This window comes from Anabrus simplex, chromosome 6 (genome assembly GCF_040414725.1).
Source record: "Anabrus simplex isolate iqAnaSimp1 chromosome 6, ASM4041472v1, whole genome shotgun sequence".
In the NCBI taxonomy this organism is placed as follows: Eukaryota; Metazoa; Arthropoda; class Insecta; order Orthoptera; family Tettigoniidae; genus Anabrus; species Anabrus simplex.
Window position 1 is genome coordinate 75,357,470 of NC_090270.1, and position 16,870 is coordinate 75,374,339.

Sequence of the window (16,870 nt, forward strand, 5' to 3'; positions counted from 1 at the left end):
ACTTGTCATCTGTTTAGTGCTGTGTTGTTTATTTTACATGTAAATTAAAAGAAGAACCCATAAAAATATCACGAGTATACTCAGGATTTTAGAACAGGAACTTTTCAGCAGCTTATATTTCGTTGTTAAGTTCACAAAATTTACTTTCATTGTTGCCACTGTTGCTGTTTTTTCAATAGCATCCATTTTAACAATTAAAAAATGAGGTAAAAACGAATCACAATTTTGTAAATAATTGCTATCTTAAGAGGTTAACAATATTTCACAGTCGACGCTCATGCTGGTTGTTCTCTAGCTCTGTTGATTTCTGTGTAGGTATCCGCAGCTGTAAGCTATACGCTTGCCTAAGATCACAAAGCGTTTATCTTCAGCAGCAGATCATCTTCTAGAGCAAGTTGGCCGTGTGATTAGGGACATGCAGCTGTGAGCTTGCATTTAGGAGATAGTGGGTTCGAATCCTGCTGTCAGCAGCCCTGAAACTGGTTTTCCATGGTTTCCAACTTTCACACCAGGCAAATGCTGGGGCTGTACCTTAATTAAGGCCATGGCTGCTTCCTTCAGACTCCTTGCTCTTTCCTATCCCATCATTGCCATGTGACCTATCTGTGTCGGTGCGACGTAAAGCCAATTACATGTAACTAATCTCATGATTAGACCCGTATTGAAATTTGCTAAATGCTTTCAATATAGTGATTATTTTAATCCACCTATTCAATACAAATTGGTTTTGTGTTGCTAGTTCGTAATACTACAACACGAATTTACAGGAACATGTTTCGCTTTATTTACAAGCATCTTCAGCCTACATAATTGTCTCAAGGTTAAGACCTGTCATATTTGGATTGCTTTACAAATTTTTTGCTTGAGTATTAATCCATGTTTAGTAATAATATGTAAAAAAACATAGGAATTATGTACACATTAAAAGTATGACATTATGAATTACAATGTTGAATTGAAGTAACCCTTAATTCTAAAATACATTGATGTCCAAAACATAGCAACTACAATTTAAAAATTTTTGGTTAAAATTTTTTTCACAATTACAATGTTGAATTGGAGTAACCCTTAATTCTAAAATACATTGACGTCCAGTAACTACAATTTGAAAATTTGGCTAAAATTGTTTTCACAATACTGTGGTTGATTGAATCAACTGTAATATGGCTTTAAATTCGAGTCATAAATATAAACTGAAGGTTAAAATATAGGAGCAATTTTTTTTTCTAAAATCGATTGATTTCTGGAACACAGTAACTTCCGATATTGAGAATTTGGTTAATAATTGTGATCTCCAATGCAATTATTTAAAAACTACTATGATTTGACTCGTGTGTAATTTGAGTCGAAATTATATTCTAAAAATTAAAATCATTGGCGCCGAGGTGCCGGAATTTAGTCCCGCAGAAGTTCTTTTACGTGCCAGTAAATCTACCGACACGGGGCTGTCGTATTTGAGCACCTTCAAATACCACCGGACTGAGCCAGGATCGAACCTGCCAAGTTGGGGTTAGAAGGCCAGCGCCTTAACCGTCTCAGCCCGGCAGGACCGAGTTTGAAACGCACCTACTTAACTTGCTACCAGCCTATCAACATATCATTATATTAGGCGACATCAGTACAAATCTACTTAGGAAGAAATACGATACTAAGAAACTAGGACTTGTTTTCTTCATGTGACTTGACTATCCTTTCCTCTGACCCTACAAACCATGTACATACTGCCAACATCATTTCCCACACCTTAATAGATCTCAAAGTAACAAACAACCCTCAGAAAGTGGTAACCCACGGACAAATTTCAGTACCGGCCGTGTCTCCCCACGATCTTATATTTCTTGCGTAATCACTTTGCGTTCCAAAATATAAACCTAGGTATATAACGTGCAGAAATATGAAAGATACGAATTAAGACACGATGCTTACAATCTTCCATGGAATAGCATTTTAAATCTGACAGACATTGATGAAAAAATAAATATATTTAATCCGTTAATACACAATCTATACAACAAACATGCACCAAAAAGACAGATCAGAATATCCCGCAAACCTAATCCATGGCTAACCCCTGCAGTTAAAAATATGATGTCTCAACGTGATGCTCTTTACCGACATCACAAACGTACTCGGGACGCAAATGACTATGAACAATATAGAATAATTAGGAATACAACTAAACAAATCATCTGTAATCTTTAATTTAAGTATGTTTGCGAATCAGTAAGTAACCTAAATACGGCTAGTGCCTGGAGGCATCTCCGAGCCATGGGCATAAGAAAAACACATTAACAGCTTCAGGTACCTGACATTCCAGTCGACGATTTAAATGAGTATTCCACAGAAGAGAGAGCTCAGTCTAATCCTCTTAACAGACCACACGTAAATAACATCCCAGCACCTGTCCCACAAAATCACCCCTGCTTTGCCTTTCGTGTCGTCAGCACTAATGAAGTTAAGAAAGTCTTGTATTCTATTAAATCCAAAGCAAGCGGTGTCGATGAAATTCCTATTACTTTCATACATAATATTATTGGCACTATTCTAGCCATTCTCACCCATATTTTTAATTACTGTCTCAAAAACGGCACATTGCCGACAATTTGGTAGTACGCCAATGTAATTCCACTTCCTAAAAACCCAGGTTCAAAACTCCTATCCGATTACCGTCCCATTTCGATTCTCTCTGCTCTCTCCAAAGCATTAGAACAGTTGGTATATGCGCAAATATTGGAATACCTTCAGGCTCACTCTCTTCTTGACCCCCTGTAATCTGGCTTCAAGAAGGGTCATAGCACAGCCACTGCCTTACTCAAAGTGACTGAGAACATCAGACAAGCAATGGACAAAAGACAAGTGACAATACTCACACTCCTTGACTTCAGCAGTGCTTTTGACACGATAAACATCCAGACATTGCTGATGAAGCTCAAAACGTTTTTCGGTAATGTTGCTTTAAAATTTTTCACCGCATATCTTACAGATCGTATGCAACGTGTTTCAGCACAAGATACTGCTTCTCAGTGGCGGCTCCGGAAGGCAGGAACCCCCCAAGGCTCTGTTCTTGGTCCCCTTTTGTTTGTCCTCTATATAAATGATATCTCCTCTAAAATAAAGTATAATACATATCACCTCTTTGCCGACGACCTCCAAATTTACAGCCACGTTAATATAAATGATATATCGAATGCAATAAGAAATATTAACTCCGACCTTCAACAACTCGGTGTGTACGCCAGTGAAAACTCTCTCCTCCTCAACCCCCAAACAGCTCAAACAATTATTATCGGTTCTCAGAAATTATTAAACATCATGTATAAAAATTATGCTATTCCTCCGGTGACATTAAATGCCACCGTAATCCCGTTCAGTAAGGAAGTGAAGAACCTAGGTATGACCCTGACTGAAACTCTTGACTGGTATGCACACGTAAGAAATACATGTAGAAAGATGTACGCTACGCTACACCCTCTGAAATGACATAAGGACATTTTGCCACAAGACGTGAAGATAAAATTACTCCAAACTTTGATACTACCAATACTTGACTACTGCGACATTGTCCTCATTGATGCAACCCGTGAACAAACTATGAAACTTCAATGAGCATTGAACTGTGGTCTTCGATTTGTTTTTAACTTGAGTTACGATGCTCACATAACGCCTAGCTACACATTTCCTGGCTGGAACCCGTGAGGCGACGGAAATTCTACGTACTTACGTTGATATATCGAACTCAGAAGGAAAATCTACCCAAATACATCTCTTTAAAATCCATTTATTATCCTCATTCCATAATTGTAACACTAGATCTGGCACTTCCCTCGCTATTCCCGTCAACCACTCCTCAATATATAACAGATCCTTCGTTGTGGCTGGGTCACGACTTTGGAATTCACTCCCAGCTGCTGTCAGGAACTCAAACTCAATATCGAAATTTAAGACTGCATGTAGAGATTACCTGTTGAATACCGCTGATTGTTTCGTGTGTATGATGACGTATGATAGGTTGTGTAATTTTGGTTATTATTATTATAGTGTAATGTGCATAATATTTAGCTTCTTACTCATGTACATAGATCACTTTTATGGCCATACTTATATTTCCATTTACTTTATTACTTATTGTGTTCTCTTTATGCATTGCTTATTTTTTCCAGTTTATCTCATTTTTTCATTATGACTTTGTCTCTTTCTCATTATATATATGCTCCGAATTTTATTCTATTTTATTTGTTGAACTCTGCTTTCTTTCTTCATCATATGTTGTCCAAATCGGTAATTTTTAGCTTATCTTTGATTTTATGATAGAATAGTACATTTCTTTTATATATGTATTATCTGTAGATTATGTGGTTAAGTGTAAGAGAGGGCCACGGGGCCTAACTTCGCCACTGCTAAAGTCAATAAATAAATAAATAAATAAATAAATAAATAAATAAATAATAGATGGTGTTCTGTTTTCTGTCAGAGAAGTCATTTATTCTGGTATTCTGCCTTATGACAGGTCCTGTCATGGGATAAACCTCTTCCACTTTTGTCTGTCCATAGCCAAGTTTTTCATCTCGAAATATTTCTTTCCTTTGATGTTGTCTAGTATATGATATCTTTTCCATCCTCTTCTTTTGCATTTCACCGTTTCTTTTATTCCTTCTTTCAGTAAAGAGTCCCTCCTCATACAATGTCCAATCCAATTCATTTTTCTCTTCCTAATGATTTGCAACAAAGTCCGTTCTTCTCCAATTCTTTATAATTCCTCTTAATTTTTTTACCCGGTCTTCCTATTTCACTTGTTCTGTTCGTTCAAGAAATAATTGCTGAACATTCTGAGCAATGCTTGTTAGAAACCAAGTTTGTTCAGCTTGTTGATCATTACAAATACTTTATCATGCTTATTATTGACAAACACATTTCTAGTCAAAATAACATCAAAACATCTTTATTTTGATTCAGTTATAAATTTACTGGTTGTAGTTGAGACTTGTAAGTCACACTGCTAAAAGCAAACGGATTTTGAAGTTGGTTTCTACAATTTCATATCAAGTCATAATCCTCCAGTGTACTAGTGAAATCCACAATACGCTTGAAGGAAGGTAACTAGGCGTTCTTCCCATTACAGTACATTCTTCCCATTACAGTAAAGTGGATCATTGATATCAACAGGATACCTATCAGTTTCTAATTTTGTCCCCATTTATGTGAGGCTCTTCTCGCCCCTCCCTTGTTCAACTTGCACAACTTAGATTTTTGTAGCTTTCATAGCCATTCTTTTTCTTTTCCAATATTTCTTCTGAAAACAGAACGCTTCCATCTTTCTTCCCTGTAAATAAGTTTTGTTAAACTGTGGTTATATGTGTAAAGCTGATTTTAACTATTAACCCCCAGGAAGACCAGTTCAGCAAATCCATTCAGGATGATGTAGATGATGTAACCCTAACTGAGTGTAAGGGTGGATGTTTCGTTTGGAAGGTGTTTTTTTTTTGTTTTTTTGTTTTTGTTTTTAACTTGTAATTTAATATTGTGTTTGAACTCTTCAACAGAAATATGTCAAAGTTTTGTATGTGTGTCTCTTTAGATATTCACCTTGCCAAGCCTCAAACCCTTCTGCAAGTTCAAGCTAACAGCACATGAAGGTTCTCGGGTGAGACGAGTTGGTTTTTCTCAGTTCACAACTTCGAGGCCAGATGTTGCTGCTCAGCACATTGAGAGTTGTCTTCTTTGTTTAACCAACCTCGGGGACTGTATTGTGCTGAGTGTTCCCGAGTTACGGCGTCAACTAAATGCAGCTGTTATTAGAAGAGAGGATATCAAGTATGTCTTGTAGTTTTTGGCTGAGAATGTTCAGTATAGATATAGGTACATTTTTACAGTTAGACCAGTGGTTCTCAATCATTTTTGGCTAATTGGATTCTTGCTAAGTCAAAGATTGTCCATGGCTGTCATAATTCAGAGTGTGAATAACAATTACATTTTGCTAGTGAGAGTAGCTAAGTTAGGTAAAAGTAAATAAAAGAGAGTAGAAGTTAGCTATAGCAAGTGTTCCGGGATATCTGTGGAACAGCAGAGGTGAAAGAAGGTGCCGGGATGAATGGGTCTGACTACAGAGTCAAAGTTAATTTAAAATTTTAACAAAGGTTATATTTTCCAGAAAACAATACAAATTTGACAGCTTTTCACTTTAGGGAAATTACAAAGACATAGCAATCTGAAAACAAAATGTAGAAGGATCCAAGAATTTTAACTCTCTTGGGCTACAGGCCCCTAGTTTTACAATTTCGAGCTCATAGCTCAACGCCCAAATTTGTTCAAGGGCAGAAATCCCCTAATAACATGGAGCATTTGCTCCCACTTTACAATGTCAGGCCTCCCAGAGGCATTCTTACAACACTAGAAAAGAGCTGACACGCTCTCAGTTTTTTCAAGCCTATTCAAGGCAATATCAGACTTTACAATTACTTGCCATCAAGGCACAACTTACACAAATGAAACGGGGGTATCTCGTACCCAACCTACTGAGCCTTAGCAGAGAAAGAACAGGTTAAGTAACTGGCCCGGAACACCAAGTTGAATGGATGTGTGTACTTGCACTCCTAAATATGCATTCTTAAAACCTAAAAGGCACTAGGCCGATGAAACAGGGGCTATTCCCAAACTATGGAGGTGACTCGTATAAGAATAATTTAAGACATTACAGAAAGGAAGAAAACCAGTTACAAAACGTAGTCATCTCAAACCAATATGAACGGGAGCTCGAGAGGGTAAATCACTCTCTATCCCCGAATTACAGTTGCAGATTTTATGAAGTTTTTACATAAGCCGGCAGAAAATTACATTTTTAGAAAAGTAGGTTACATGGTAGAAGTTTCGGACCTTTCCCGCGGGTTAAACTGCTGAGCTAGCAAGAAATAAACATGTTAACGGCCATTACCTTGCTGAAGAACTACTGCCTGATGAAAGAGGCACCACCCACCTCCTGCTTCACATACACACACTCAGTTAGATGTTGATCAAATGGCCAAGAGACGTGAAAATCCGCAGTTTATAAACCCTCGGGGAAAGTTCGAGACCTTTCATGAATAATTAAGCCACACCCTTTCAATTTTATTGGTAGATGAAAAAGTTACACACAAAATTGAAGAAGAAGACTGTGATAGGCTGAAAATTAATTACAGAAATTAGGGATTGGCTGAATTCAAAACTGGTGGAAAGAAAAGGTCAATATTGCCAACCCTAAAAATGAACAAACATAATTTAGTAAAGAACAAACTTATGAATACAAAATTTCTTCAAATAAAGTTCCTTCACTTCGCACCCGGGTGCGTGATCATAGTTTTTTGTAGTGACCTCTATGAGAGAATGTCCAAATTTCTTGATGAATGGGAAACAAAAACAAGTTGAAATACACACGGTACTGGAAACTTCACCATCACAAAATTAAGGTAGTGACATCTTCTGAGTAAAAGTTCAAGTAGGTCTAGTTCCAAGTTCAGTGTTTCTCCAGTAGAGGAGTTCTAATTGGCGCAAGATTTAAATGTGCGGTGTAGAGGTGTACCGCCCGGTACAGCAAGTATGGCAAATAGTGAGAACCTCATTGTAACAACATTTCTTTTTAATGCGCCTTGAAAATTTCTACATTAATCTGTATACTATCCTTCAGTTACGTGAACTCTTTCACTGATTCATCCATAATTATGAGTGTTTTAGTATTATTTTTTGTTATCAGTATTTATACACTCCAATGTTTATATTGAATGCAGTAGATCATCTTCTGCATCGTTTTCCCACTATATCCATTAGTGAGCACTCTCACTGACATTCAAAGGCGCTGTCAAAGTCTATTACCAATACCCAAGGACTCATGACTCCGATTGGTGTAAGCAAGCTTATAATTCAAGTTTAAAACAAGAAGAGAGAACAGGATTTTTGCAATAAGTTAAAACCATGTGGCCGGTAGCAGTTGTTAACTTGTTAGAAATAAAGACTTAAGTAAACAATCGCTTAATTTCAATACTAGGTACTAATACTTCTCAAGATACGGCAGTGTGCATCACTGATATCAGAGGTTAGGATATATATTCCCGCATCTGGTTAAATTTCAGAAAGTCTGTTCTACATAAATTAATAGCTAAAATGTTATCAGTGCTTTGCTGTGGCTTGAAATATGTTTTCATATATACATAGTTAAGTTCTTCTTCTTGTCAAGTTCTTCAGTCTATCAAAACTAATACTAGATTATAATTACTATACCCTATTTGTACTAATCTATCCAAATCATCTTTAGGTGTTAAAATTCACATCAGTAAAGCTGAGAACCCTCAAAACAGGAGAAATAAAATATCTATGCAATATGCCATCAACAACATAACGCCCTGTAATTATAATTCCATTATCCAAACCACTAGGAATAGCAACAATGACGGACAAGTAGAACCCGTAGTCGAAGGTGTCCCAAACGAAAATGCTCTTGTAATGCATGAGTGGGAAAACAAAATCTCTAGTATTATGCAAACCGGGAATGTTGATCAGTTAGAATCCCTCGCTTCTAACAGTCTGCAGATTTTTACTGACCAATTAACTGAATTACCTGGTTATTGAGACCCTGCAGTCGGGTATTTTAAAATTAATAAGCTGCAAAAAAATCATAAATATGATCATCAAAGATCTAATAATCCAAAAAGAAGGGCTAAGAGACAATATGAAAAAAAAATTAGAAGGTTATGACTACGAGGTAGCTCAGTACCAGTTTTATAAACAAGGACAAAATGTTGCCTGCAAAATAATGGGAAAAAAAATGTACAAGCGTCAACCTTACAAAATTCAGTGACAAGAATAATAGAAGATTTTGAAAATACATTGGATGTCGAAAACAACAATATCCCTCTCCCAGATACAGAAATAAATATTGACTTACCAGCTGATATTACCATTAGGAAAAGTGGTGTACATAAGGCACTTCACAGGATAAATGTTGACACATCACCTTGCCCCGATTGTATAACAGTTTGTTTTTTAAGACATCGTAACCCCTAAGCAATGGGGAACATTTGAGTGCCACTTCATCCAGTGAATGGAGGTGATTCAGATGTAAACACTAAGAAAATGTAGCGTTCTCTTCAAAAATTCACTGTTACAACAGTTTAGCTCAGATTATTTTCAAACGTTTAAGAGTAGAGACTCAAAAGAAAGTAGCTTACATTAATTACCTTTATATTTACCTTATAATGTAGTAATGGAGAAGAGACCGTGTTAGTAGCTGTAGGCTAGCAGTGTTTATTTCCACTTTCATTATTGCTGTATTGCCATTATTGTATTGATTGCTGTAAATTGTTATTTCCATTCCCATTATGGCCATCGTCTCCAATGTAACTGAGAACAACGTAAGTTACATAGAAACCGAGCTCGATAGCTGCAACCGCTTAAGTGGGGCCAGTGTCCAGTATTCGAGAGATAGTGGGTTTGAACCCTACTGTCGGCACTCTGAAGATGATTTTCCGTGGTTTCCCATTTTCACACCAGGCAAATGCTGTGGCTGTATCTTAATTAAGGCCATGGCCACTTCCTTCCCACTCCTAGCCCTTTCCTGTCCCATCGTCGCCAGAAGACCTATCTTTGTCAATGTGACGTAAAGCAACTAGCAAAAAAAGGTACATAGAAAATATAAATTGAAAGTAGAGAAATTGGATTCAACTGCGCTTAGTCCGTCTAGATGAACTTAAGATGAACGAACAGGCTCCCCTCTTCCTTCTAAACGTTCCTCAAAACCTTTCACTTACTCCACCTTCCCCTAATGTCCCTGGAACCAGCTGTGCAGGCAACGCACATCTGTTGTCATCTGAGCTTTCGTATCATTCCCTGTCGACAAGGGAAATCATTAACCACCAGCTTTTTCCGTACATTAATGCTTTAAAGATTTGCCTTATAAACGCTCAAAGCCTCCTTGCGGAGGTGCGAATGGACGAAATTGAAGCCCTATTTATGCCTCCCAGTCCACCTAATATTAATTTCCGAATCTTCGTTAAAACCACACCAAGCAATAGAAAGATTGCAGCTGGCGAGTTATACACTGCTTAGATTTGACAGATCAAATAAGCCCTCCGGGGGTAATGCCGCATATGTTATGACCAGTCTACGCCCTAAAATAATCTGTAGGTCTCCAGGTCTGTACCAGCGAAAACCTGAGTTCATGTTCCTGGAAATAACTGTGAGTGAAGTAAAATGTCTTCTGGGTGTAGTATATAAGCCACCGAATGCAGGTTTTTTTATGTGATCTAGATACTCAAATACAAGATTTAGTCACTGATTACTCAAATATAATTATAATGGGCAACTTCAACATAAACCTCCTTGAACCTACCTCTCCTCAGACAACCCACCTTTTTACTTCTTTTAAAGCTTGCAACTTAACGTTTCTCCCTCTCAATGCTACACATCACACACTTTTATTGATCTCATTGTCTCTAACCAACGTGAATTCGTTCTTCACCACGGTCAAATTAGTGTCCCAGATATATCGCAGCATGCTGCTATATTTATGGCCTATTCTACTAAAAGACCCTAATTCAAACCAAAATTAATTTCATATTGAGATCTACGAAGAATTGATAAGAATAAACTTTTACAAGATGCAGTTGCAGTGCCATGGCATGACATATTTAAACTTAATGACATAAATGACAAAGTGACTATTTTCAGTCAACATATGACTGAGCTGTACGATAGACATGCCCCTGAAAAGAAGGCTCGAGTTTTGCGGAAGCCACCTCCCTGGCTCTCAGATGAGATTAGAGCACTACTGTCTGAACACGATGCTGCTTATAGACGAGTTGGAAAACATTGCACTCCCGACAATCTACTTAACTATAAGAGACTGAGAAATGCTACTACCCAACAGATTAGAAACGTGAAACTACGACACGCTCCCAGTTTAATTCATCCAAATGTTTCAACAGCTGTATTGTGGAAATCCGTAAAGAGTTTTGGCATTACCAAAGGACGAGACGACAATGAAATAAATATACCCTTGGAAAAACTGAACGATTATTTTTAATCTAACTACACATTAAATGCAGCCCTTAAACAGAAAGTTCTAGACGGGAATTATGCAAAGATGTGAACAGATAGAGAAAACTACTTCTTCTGTCCAGCAACCCACTCACAAGCAAGATTTGCTATAAATCGGATAACGTCAATGGTGAAAGGAAATGACAGTAAAGGAATAGAGATGATCAGAATTATTCTGGATGTGATATTACCTGCACTAGTTAAAATAGACAGCATATTTCCCAAAACATGGAAAGCGGGCATTATATGTCTTCTAAAAAAAGTAGCTTCCCCTTCTGAACCATCTGACTACAGAGCCATCTGCATACTTTCTGCTTTATGCAAAGTGCTAGAATTCATCGGTTATAGACAACAGACCACATGATGACTTACAAGGAGACCATCTACAATACTCAGACCTTAATGCAAAATAAAAATGGCCGCCATATCTGTTTGTCGTATCCAGTTCTATACTGTATTATGACAGCATTTTGATTAAGATCTGTAAGTGCTGTGCTCCCCAGAATGGTGTACAAATTTAATCAAAGCATGTTTTCTACAATGAAAATTGTTACCTCTACTACAAGCGGTAACACCAAACAAGGCACAAACAGAGTTAAAAGGGGAAGATAAGAGCAAACTACACAATATAAGTAATTACTACCTTCTCGGAACAGTAGCTGGCATTACGCGGATCTTCAACAAACCGGGAAGATGAAAAGGGCTGGGAACCTACCAAAGGCATGGACATGGCTTAGATAGCGGATTCCGAAATAAATGGCCGTGATCCTTAGATTTGAAGAATATTATTTACCAAATAATTTTACAAATACTTTTCACATACAATTCCAAGTTACGAGCTATAAGTTCAGTGATATACATAGCTTATTTCGTAGCAGTGTAAATTCAAATTTCAAATCAACTATACATCTATTTACCAATGCAGTTGTACAATGCAGTATACAGTGATGTGAAAAAGGTCATCCAAAACTTAGCGTACCTAAAGTGATACAGAACTACCAGAGGCAAACCCCAAGGGAAATAATATTAAACTACATTCTACATATTTTAGTGAAACAAGAAATGGGAATGCCTCGGAAACGAACAGGTAAGCCCCGCTGAAAAACTAAGGCGTCATAAGTAACTAATTTGGTGAATTTAGGCGAGGTTAGAGCAGACACCTTTATGAAAAGCAAATCAGAACATTACGGAAATTTTAGCAGGAACGGAATTCAAGAGTGCTTACCCGAGGAGAGTGCCATTCCGGAAACCGGGGGACGTCAACCAGATAGGCTGCTCGCAGACAGATAGATCAAGACCGACAGAATTCAGGATACAGAATTGAATCGAACACTGCCTCGCTCACTACAGTCGAGCCGCTGGCTGTCCGGCCCTGACGTTTCTCAGACAGTGTTGCCGATTTTGAACCATACGATATAAACAAACACACACACCTAAAATATTTCACGTATACGTAGATCAGATTCTGTGTTAATGCGACGGAAATGCGTATGGAAATGTGCGAAAATTACCTCTAATATATTGAAAACCAACACTAGTGTAATCATAATAATAAAACGTTCCAATTAAAATTAACTGCACTCCAAAACAGCGTAAATATAACAAAACATTCCAGTCGAAGTTATGCACATTCCAAGAACAGCGTAAAGATAATAACAAAACACTGCAGTCAAAATTAAGCACACTCAGAGAATATAATAACTGTAACTCAAAAACACTAGGCTATAGACGTAATATAAAATAACAACATGAAAACCGAACTGTGTGAATAGTATCACCGTAATTTTAATAAGTCAGATTTAAAAAACCTGAAAATAGTATCAACGTGGCAATAAAAACGTCACTGTTACAATAAAACTTCAACATGCTCATAGAATAGTAGTGTGGAAATAATAAAATATTGTAATGAAATGAAACAAATTATGTACTCACAGGGACTAATCCAAAGGGAATTCGCCACACTCTCCGAAAATATCGGTGTCTTCGTCCTTGTCACTAATATTACTGGAGTCACTGCTATCATCCTCATCCAGGGAAATAATAAGTTCTTCCACTCGACATTCAACAATTCCATCAGCTTCTTTTGCCTTGTGTAAATCTTCCCAGGTGTGACTCACAACACTTTTCCACTTATCCGCTGTAACAAGTTTGACTGCCTCGTGCACTAAGCGTTCAACATCAGTCAGACGGAAAGATTTGTTATTTTCGGCAACATATCCTTTAACTTGTGCCCAAATTAACTCGATTGGATTAAAGTGGCAGTGGTAAGGAGGAAGCCTAATTACCCTATGACCCTGAGACGTAGCGATGGAGTCCACTTCATAGGTGCAAAATCTAGGCTTATGGAGTTTTACACTTTGTAGCAGCTCCGCCTTTGTCATTTCTGCAGATATCCCCGGTACATTATTTCCCACCAACCACTGAAGAATGATATCTTTTCTGTCTTTCATTGTCGGTGCTTTGTTTAGTTGCACAGAGTGATAGGGGGCATTGTCCATAACAATTACGGAATTGGGACTTATGTTTGGTAGCAAAGAATTTTTAAACCACGTTGTGAAAGTTATCCCATTCATTTCTTCGTGATAATCACGAGTGCTCTTTGATCTGAAAAGAAGCATAGCTCCCGGAACAAATCCATTAATGCCACCTGCATGAAGCAAAATAAGCCTACTTCCCTTCCCAATAGGTGCTTTGAAAGTCCCTGCTACAGTTTCATCTGTCCAGGCCACCGTTTTAGAATGTCCGGCATTTACCCACGTTTCATCTAACCACACCACTCTATCAGGACTAATCTTCAGAATTTCCCTCAAAAATCTGCCTCGTCATGCTACAATTTCACTTCTCTCCATCGCAGCTTTTCTCCCTGAAAATTTCTTCCAACGAAAGCCAAGTTCTCTCAGTATTTTACTTAAACTGGTCTTTCCTCCACTGAATAAGCGAGATTCTTTCAAAGAGTCAAGTAATTTATCACGCGTGGGAAATTCCCTCCTCTTGTAATAACTATAAATATGTTGCCTTATCGCATCCTTTTGAAATGCATCTAGTGATGTCTTGGGACAATGTCTTGGTCTTCGTTTTTCAGGAGTACGCAGCACTTCAGAAGGTGTATTAAGATCCACTGGACACTTTTCTTTCGTAACACTTTTCACGGTTGTCCTACCTACTTTTAAAGCGTCACAAACTCGATCCACCACTTTTGTAACAGGAAGAAGAGGCCCACCGTTATCACGCTCTTTACATAAAATCAGTTTCATGGTCCGTATCGCACTTCAATAGATTCACAATTAAGTATTTATTTATTTTCCACCTAGTCGATACAGTGATTGCTTAAGGCAATTTTAAAGGTCAAAAGTGGTACATGTTTCGTATATTATCAACATCTTCAGCCACATAACACTGTTTAGATGAAAAATATATAAAATTGACAAAGTAATGCTTTAGAGGAAGTGTCCTTAAAATTAAAAATTGTCTCTACTCTTATTTTTTCTTTTCATCACAATCTGTCAGGGCCGGACAGCCAGCGGCTGGACTGTATATATAGGAATTTCTGGCCTTGGAGGCAGCCAATCAGCGTGCACGAGTTCCCTATCGCCACCTAAAATTAAAAATTTTAAGGACACTTCCTCTAAAGCATTACTTTGTCAATTTTATATATTTTTCATCTAAACAGTGTTATGTGGCTGAAGATATTGATAATATACGAAACATGTACCACTTTTGACCTTTAAAATTGCCTTAAGCAATCATTGTATCGACTAGGTGGAAAATAAATAAATACTTAATTGTGAATCACGCTCTTTCTCAAAATATTCACGAAGTCGGTATATAAATTCACGGCTTTGGCTTTTATAACAACTGATTTTTTTCTTAGTCGTTTCCAATGATCCACTGGCCATGTCACAATAACAAAAACAAACGGCTTACACACACAGTGAACGCATACACTTCATGCAGGCTAGCGAGCAACTGAGGCCACGTGTTTCTCTTCAAAGAAGTGGCATCACCGCACTAGCAGTACAAGAGAGTCATGGCGACATGAACGGTGATTGGTGCTTGCTGTTAAATCTTAAATCTGGCGCGCCAGTGACGTCACGCATTGCAAACCGTGACGATTATTCTACCACTAGCAGAACTCTTAGTATTCTTTGTGGTAACATAACTTTAATTAAAACAATAATATCAAATCGACGAGGGGTGTAGGTTTCAATGATTTAATATTAAAATCATACGGCACATTGTAAATTTATAATAGTGTTTTCAAGGTTATATGTATAGTTTTAAATCGCCGCAGGTTGGCAATACTATTCTCTACTCTTATTTTTTCTTTTCATCACAATCTGTCAGGGCCGGACAGCCAGCGGCTGGACTGTGTATATATAGGAATTTCTGGCCTTGGAGGCAGCAAATCAGCGTGCACGAGTTCCCTATCGCCACCTAGACTCACCAATCACAACCTTACTTTCGATCGCGAACTTTGACTAACATTCTAGAATACGCCTGATCGCGAATGTCTTATTTCCAGAACAGTCAGAAATATTTTAGAGAATACATTACAAACAAAGTAACACACCCTGCACAAAAGTTATGTCACGTTCTGGATCTTTCCAGGAACTATAGAACAGAATTCTACTATTTACAAATGCACGTCACCAATCTTACACAGTACAGGTTAGGTCATTACGTTATCTTATGCTCTACAAATAACAGTACAGGTTAGGTCATAATAAATAAAACATTATATAGTACTTCGCCAATAGTCTTAAAAAAAATAAAAATACATTCCACTCACACTACATAGTTCACTTGTAACAAAAATTATGAAATACTGAAAACTTTCTGAAAGTAAAACGATAATTTTACAAAAGTATATATCAAACTTTGATGTGCATAACCTAGAATCCAGGCGCGATGTTTTTGCGCTAATTAATCATCATCAACTGTAAAGCAGAACATTTACATATAAATAACAGTATGATACTGGAAGGAATATAATTAATTAAAATGTACTTGCTTTCATGGACACTGTTACCTCTAAATGTTGCACATACTGTGGTATTAAACTGTTTACATTATTTTGATAAACAAACAGAGAGTACTAGGTGGGCTTATTCATTTTAAAAAAAAAGGTAATTATATACCCAATGGGCCTACCTGATAGATGACCGAAGGAACTGTTAGTTGCCGAGTTTCAACTGCTTATGTGTTCTCACTTTCTCACCAAGTTAATGACCACAGACGCTGCCCTTTCTCTTCCACGCAAGCTTTTTAGCTAATTCTAGTGAGGTGTTCTTCCCATTTATCGCTTTTACATCAGGTGATTGATATTCAGTTCACAAATCTGAATCCCTAATGTTGTAACTGCATCTTGCTGATTACTTAATTTTATGATTACAGGTTCATATGCACAGCTTATCAAAATTTGAAACAGTGCATAGACATTTGAACACAAGGTAATCAAGAAAGGCGAGGGACAGTTCAGTCCCCCTCAACTTAGTTCTGAGAACTAGGCGTATGAAAAAAGGTCCCTATCACATACCACCTGCATTTCATCATTGGACTGTTACATTACCCGACACTCATTACAGTTTCGATGTTTATTTAATTTCTCAATGACTATCTTGGTAGTGTAACTTGCAATACATATAAGAATTTTCTGAGTTTCAAGGGAGATTGGAACATGCAATATTTCATTTATTGCAGGTTCCAGATATTCGAGATAATCAGGTACACTTCCTTTACTACCTTTTTGAACTGTCATAGTAAAGTCGCTAAAGTTCAATTCTCCATATTTAGCAGACTTGAGGTTCAA

The 16,870-nt window shown here is 37.4% G+C and overlaps 1 protein-coding gene across 1 annotated transcript in view; it reads left to right on the top strand.

The window, feature by feature from the left end:
* The window catches only part of l(2)gl (LLGL domain-containing protein l(2)gl), a 452,154-nt gene that overhangs the window by 265,998 nt on the left and 169,286 nt on the right, over nt 1-16,870 (top strand). Inside the window, exon 17 of the mRNA XM_068228315.1 lies at nt 5,576-5,811. Coding sequence (XP_068084416.1) covers nt 5,576-5,811 — 236 coding nt within the window. The remainder of the gene's footprint in view (nt 1-5,575; nt 5,812-16,870) is intronic.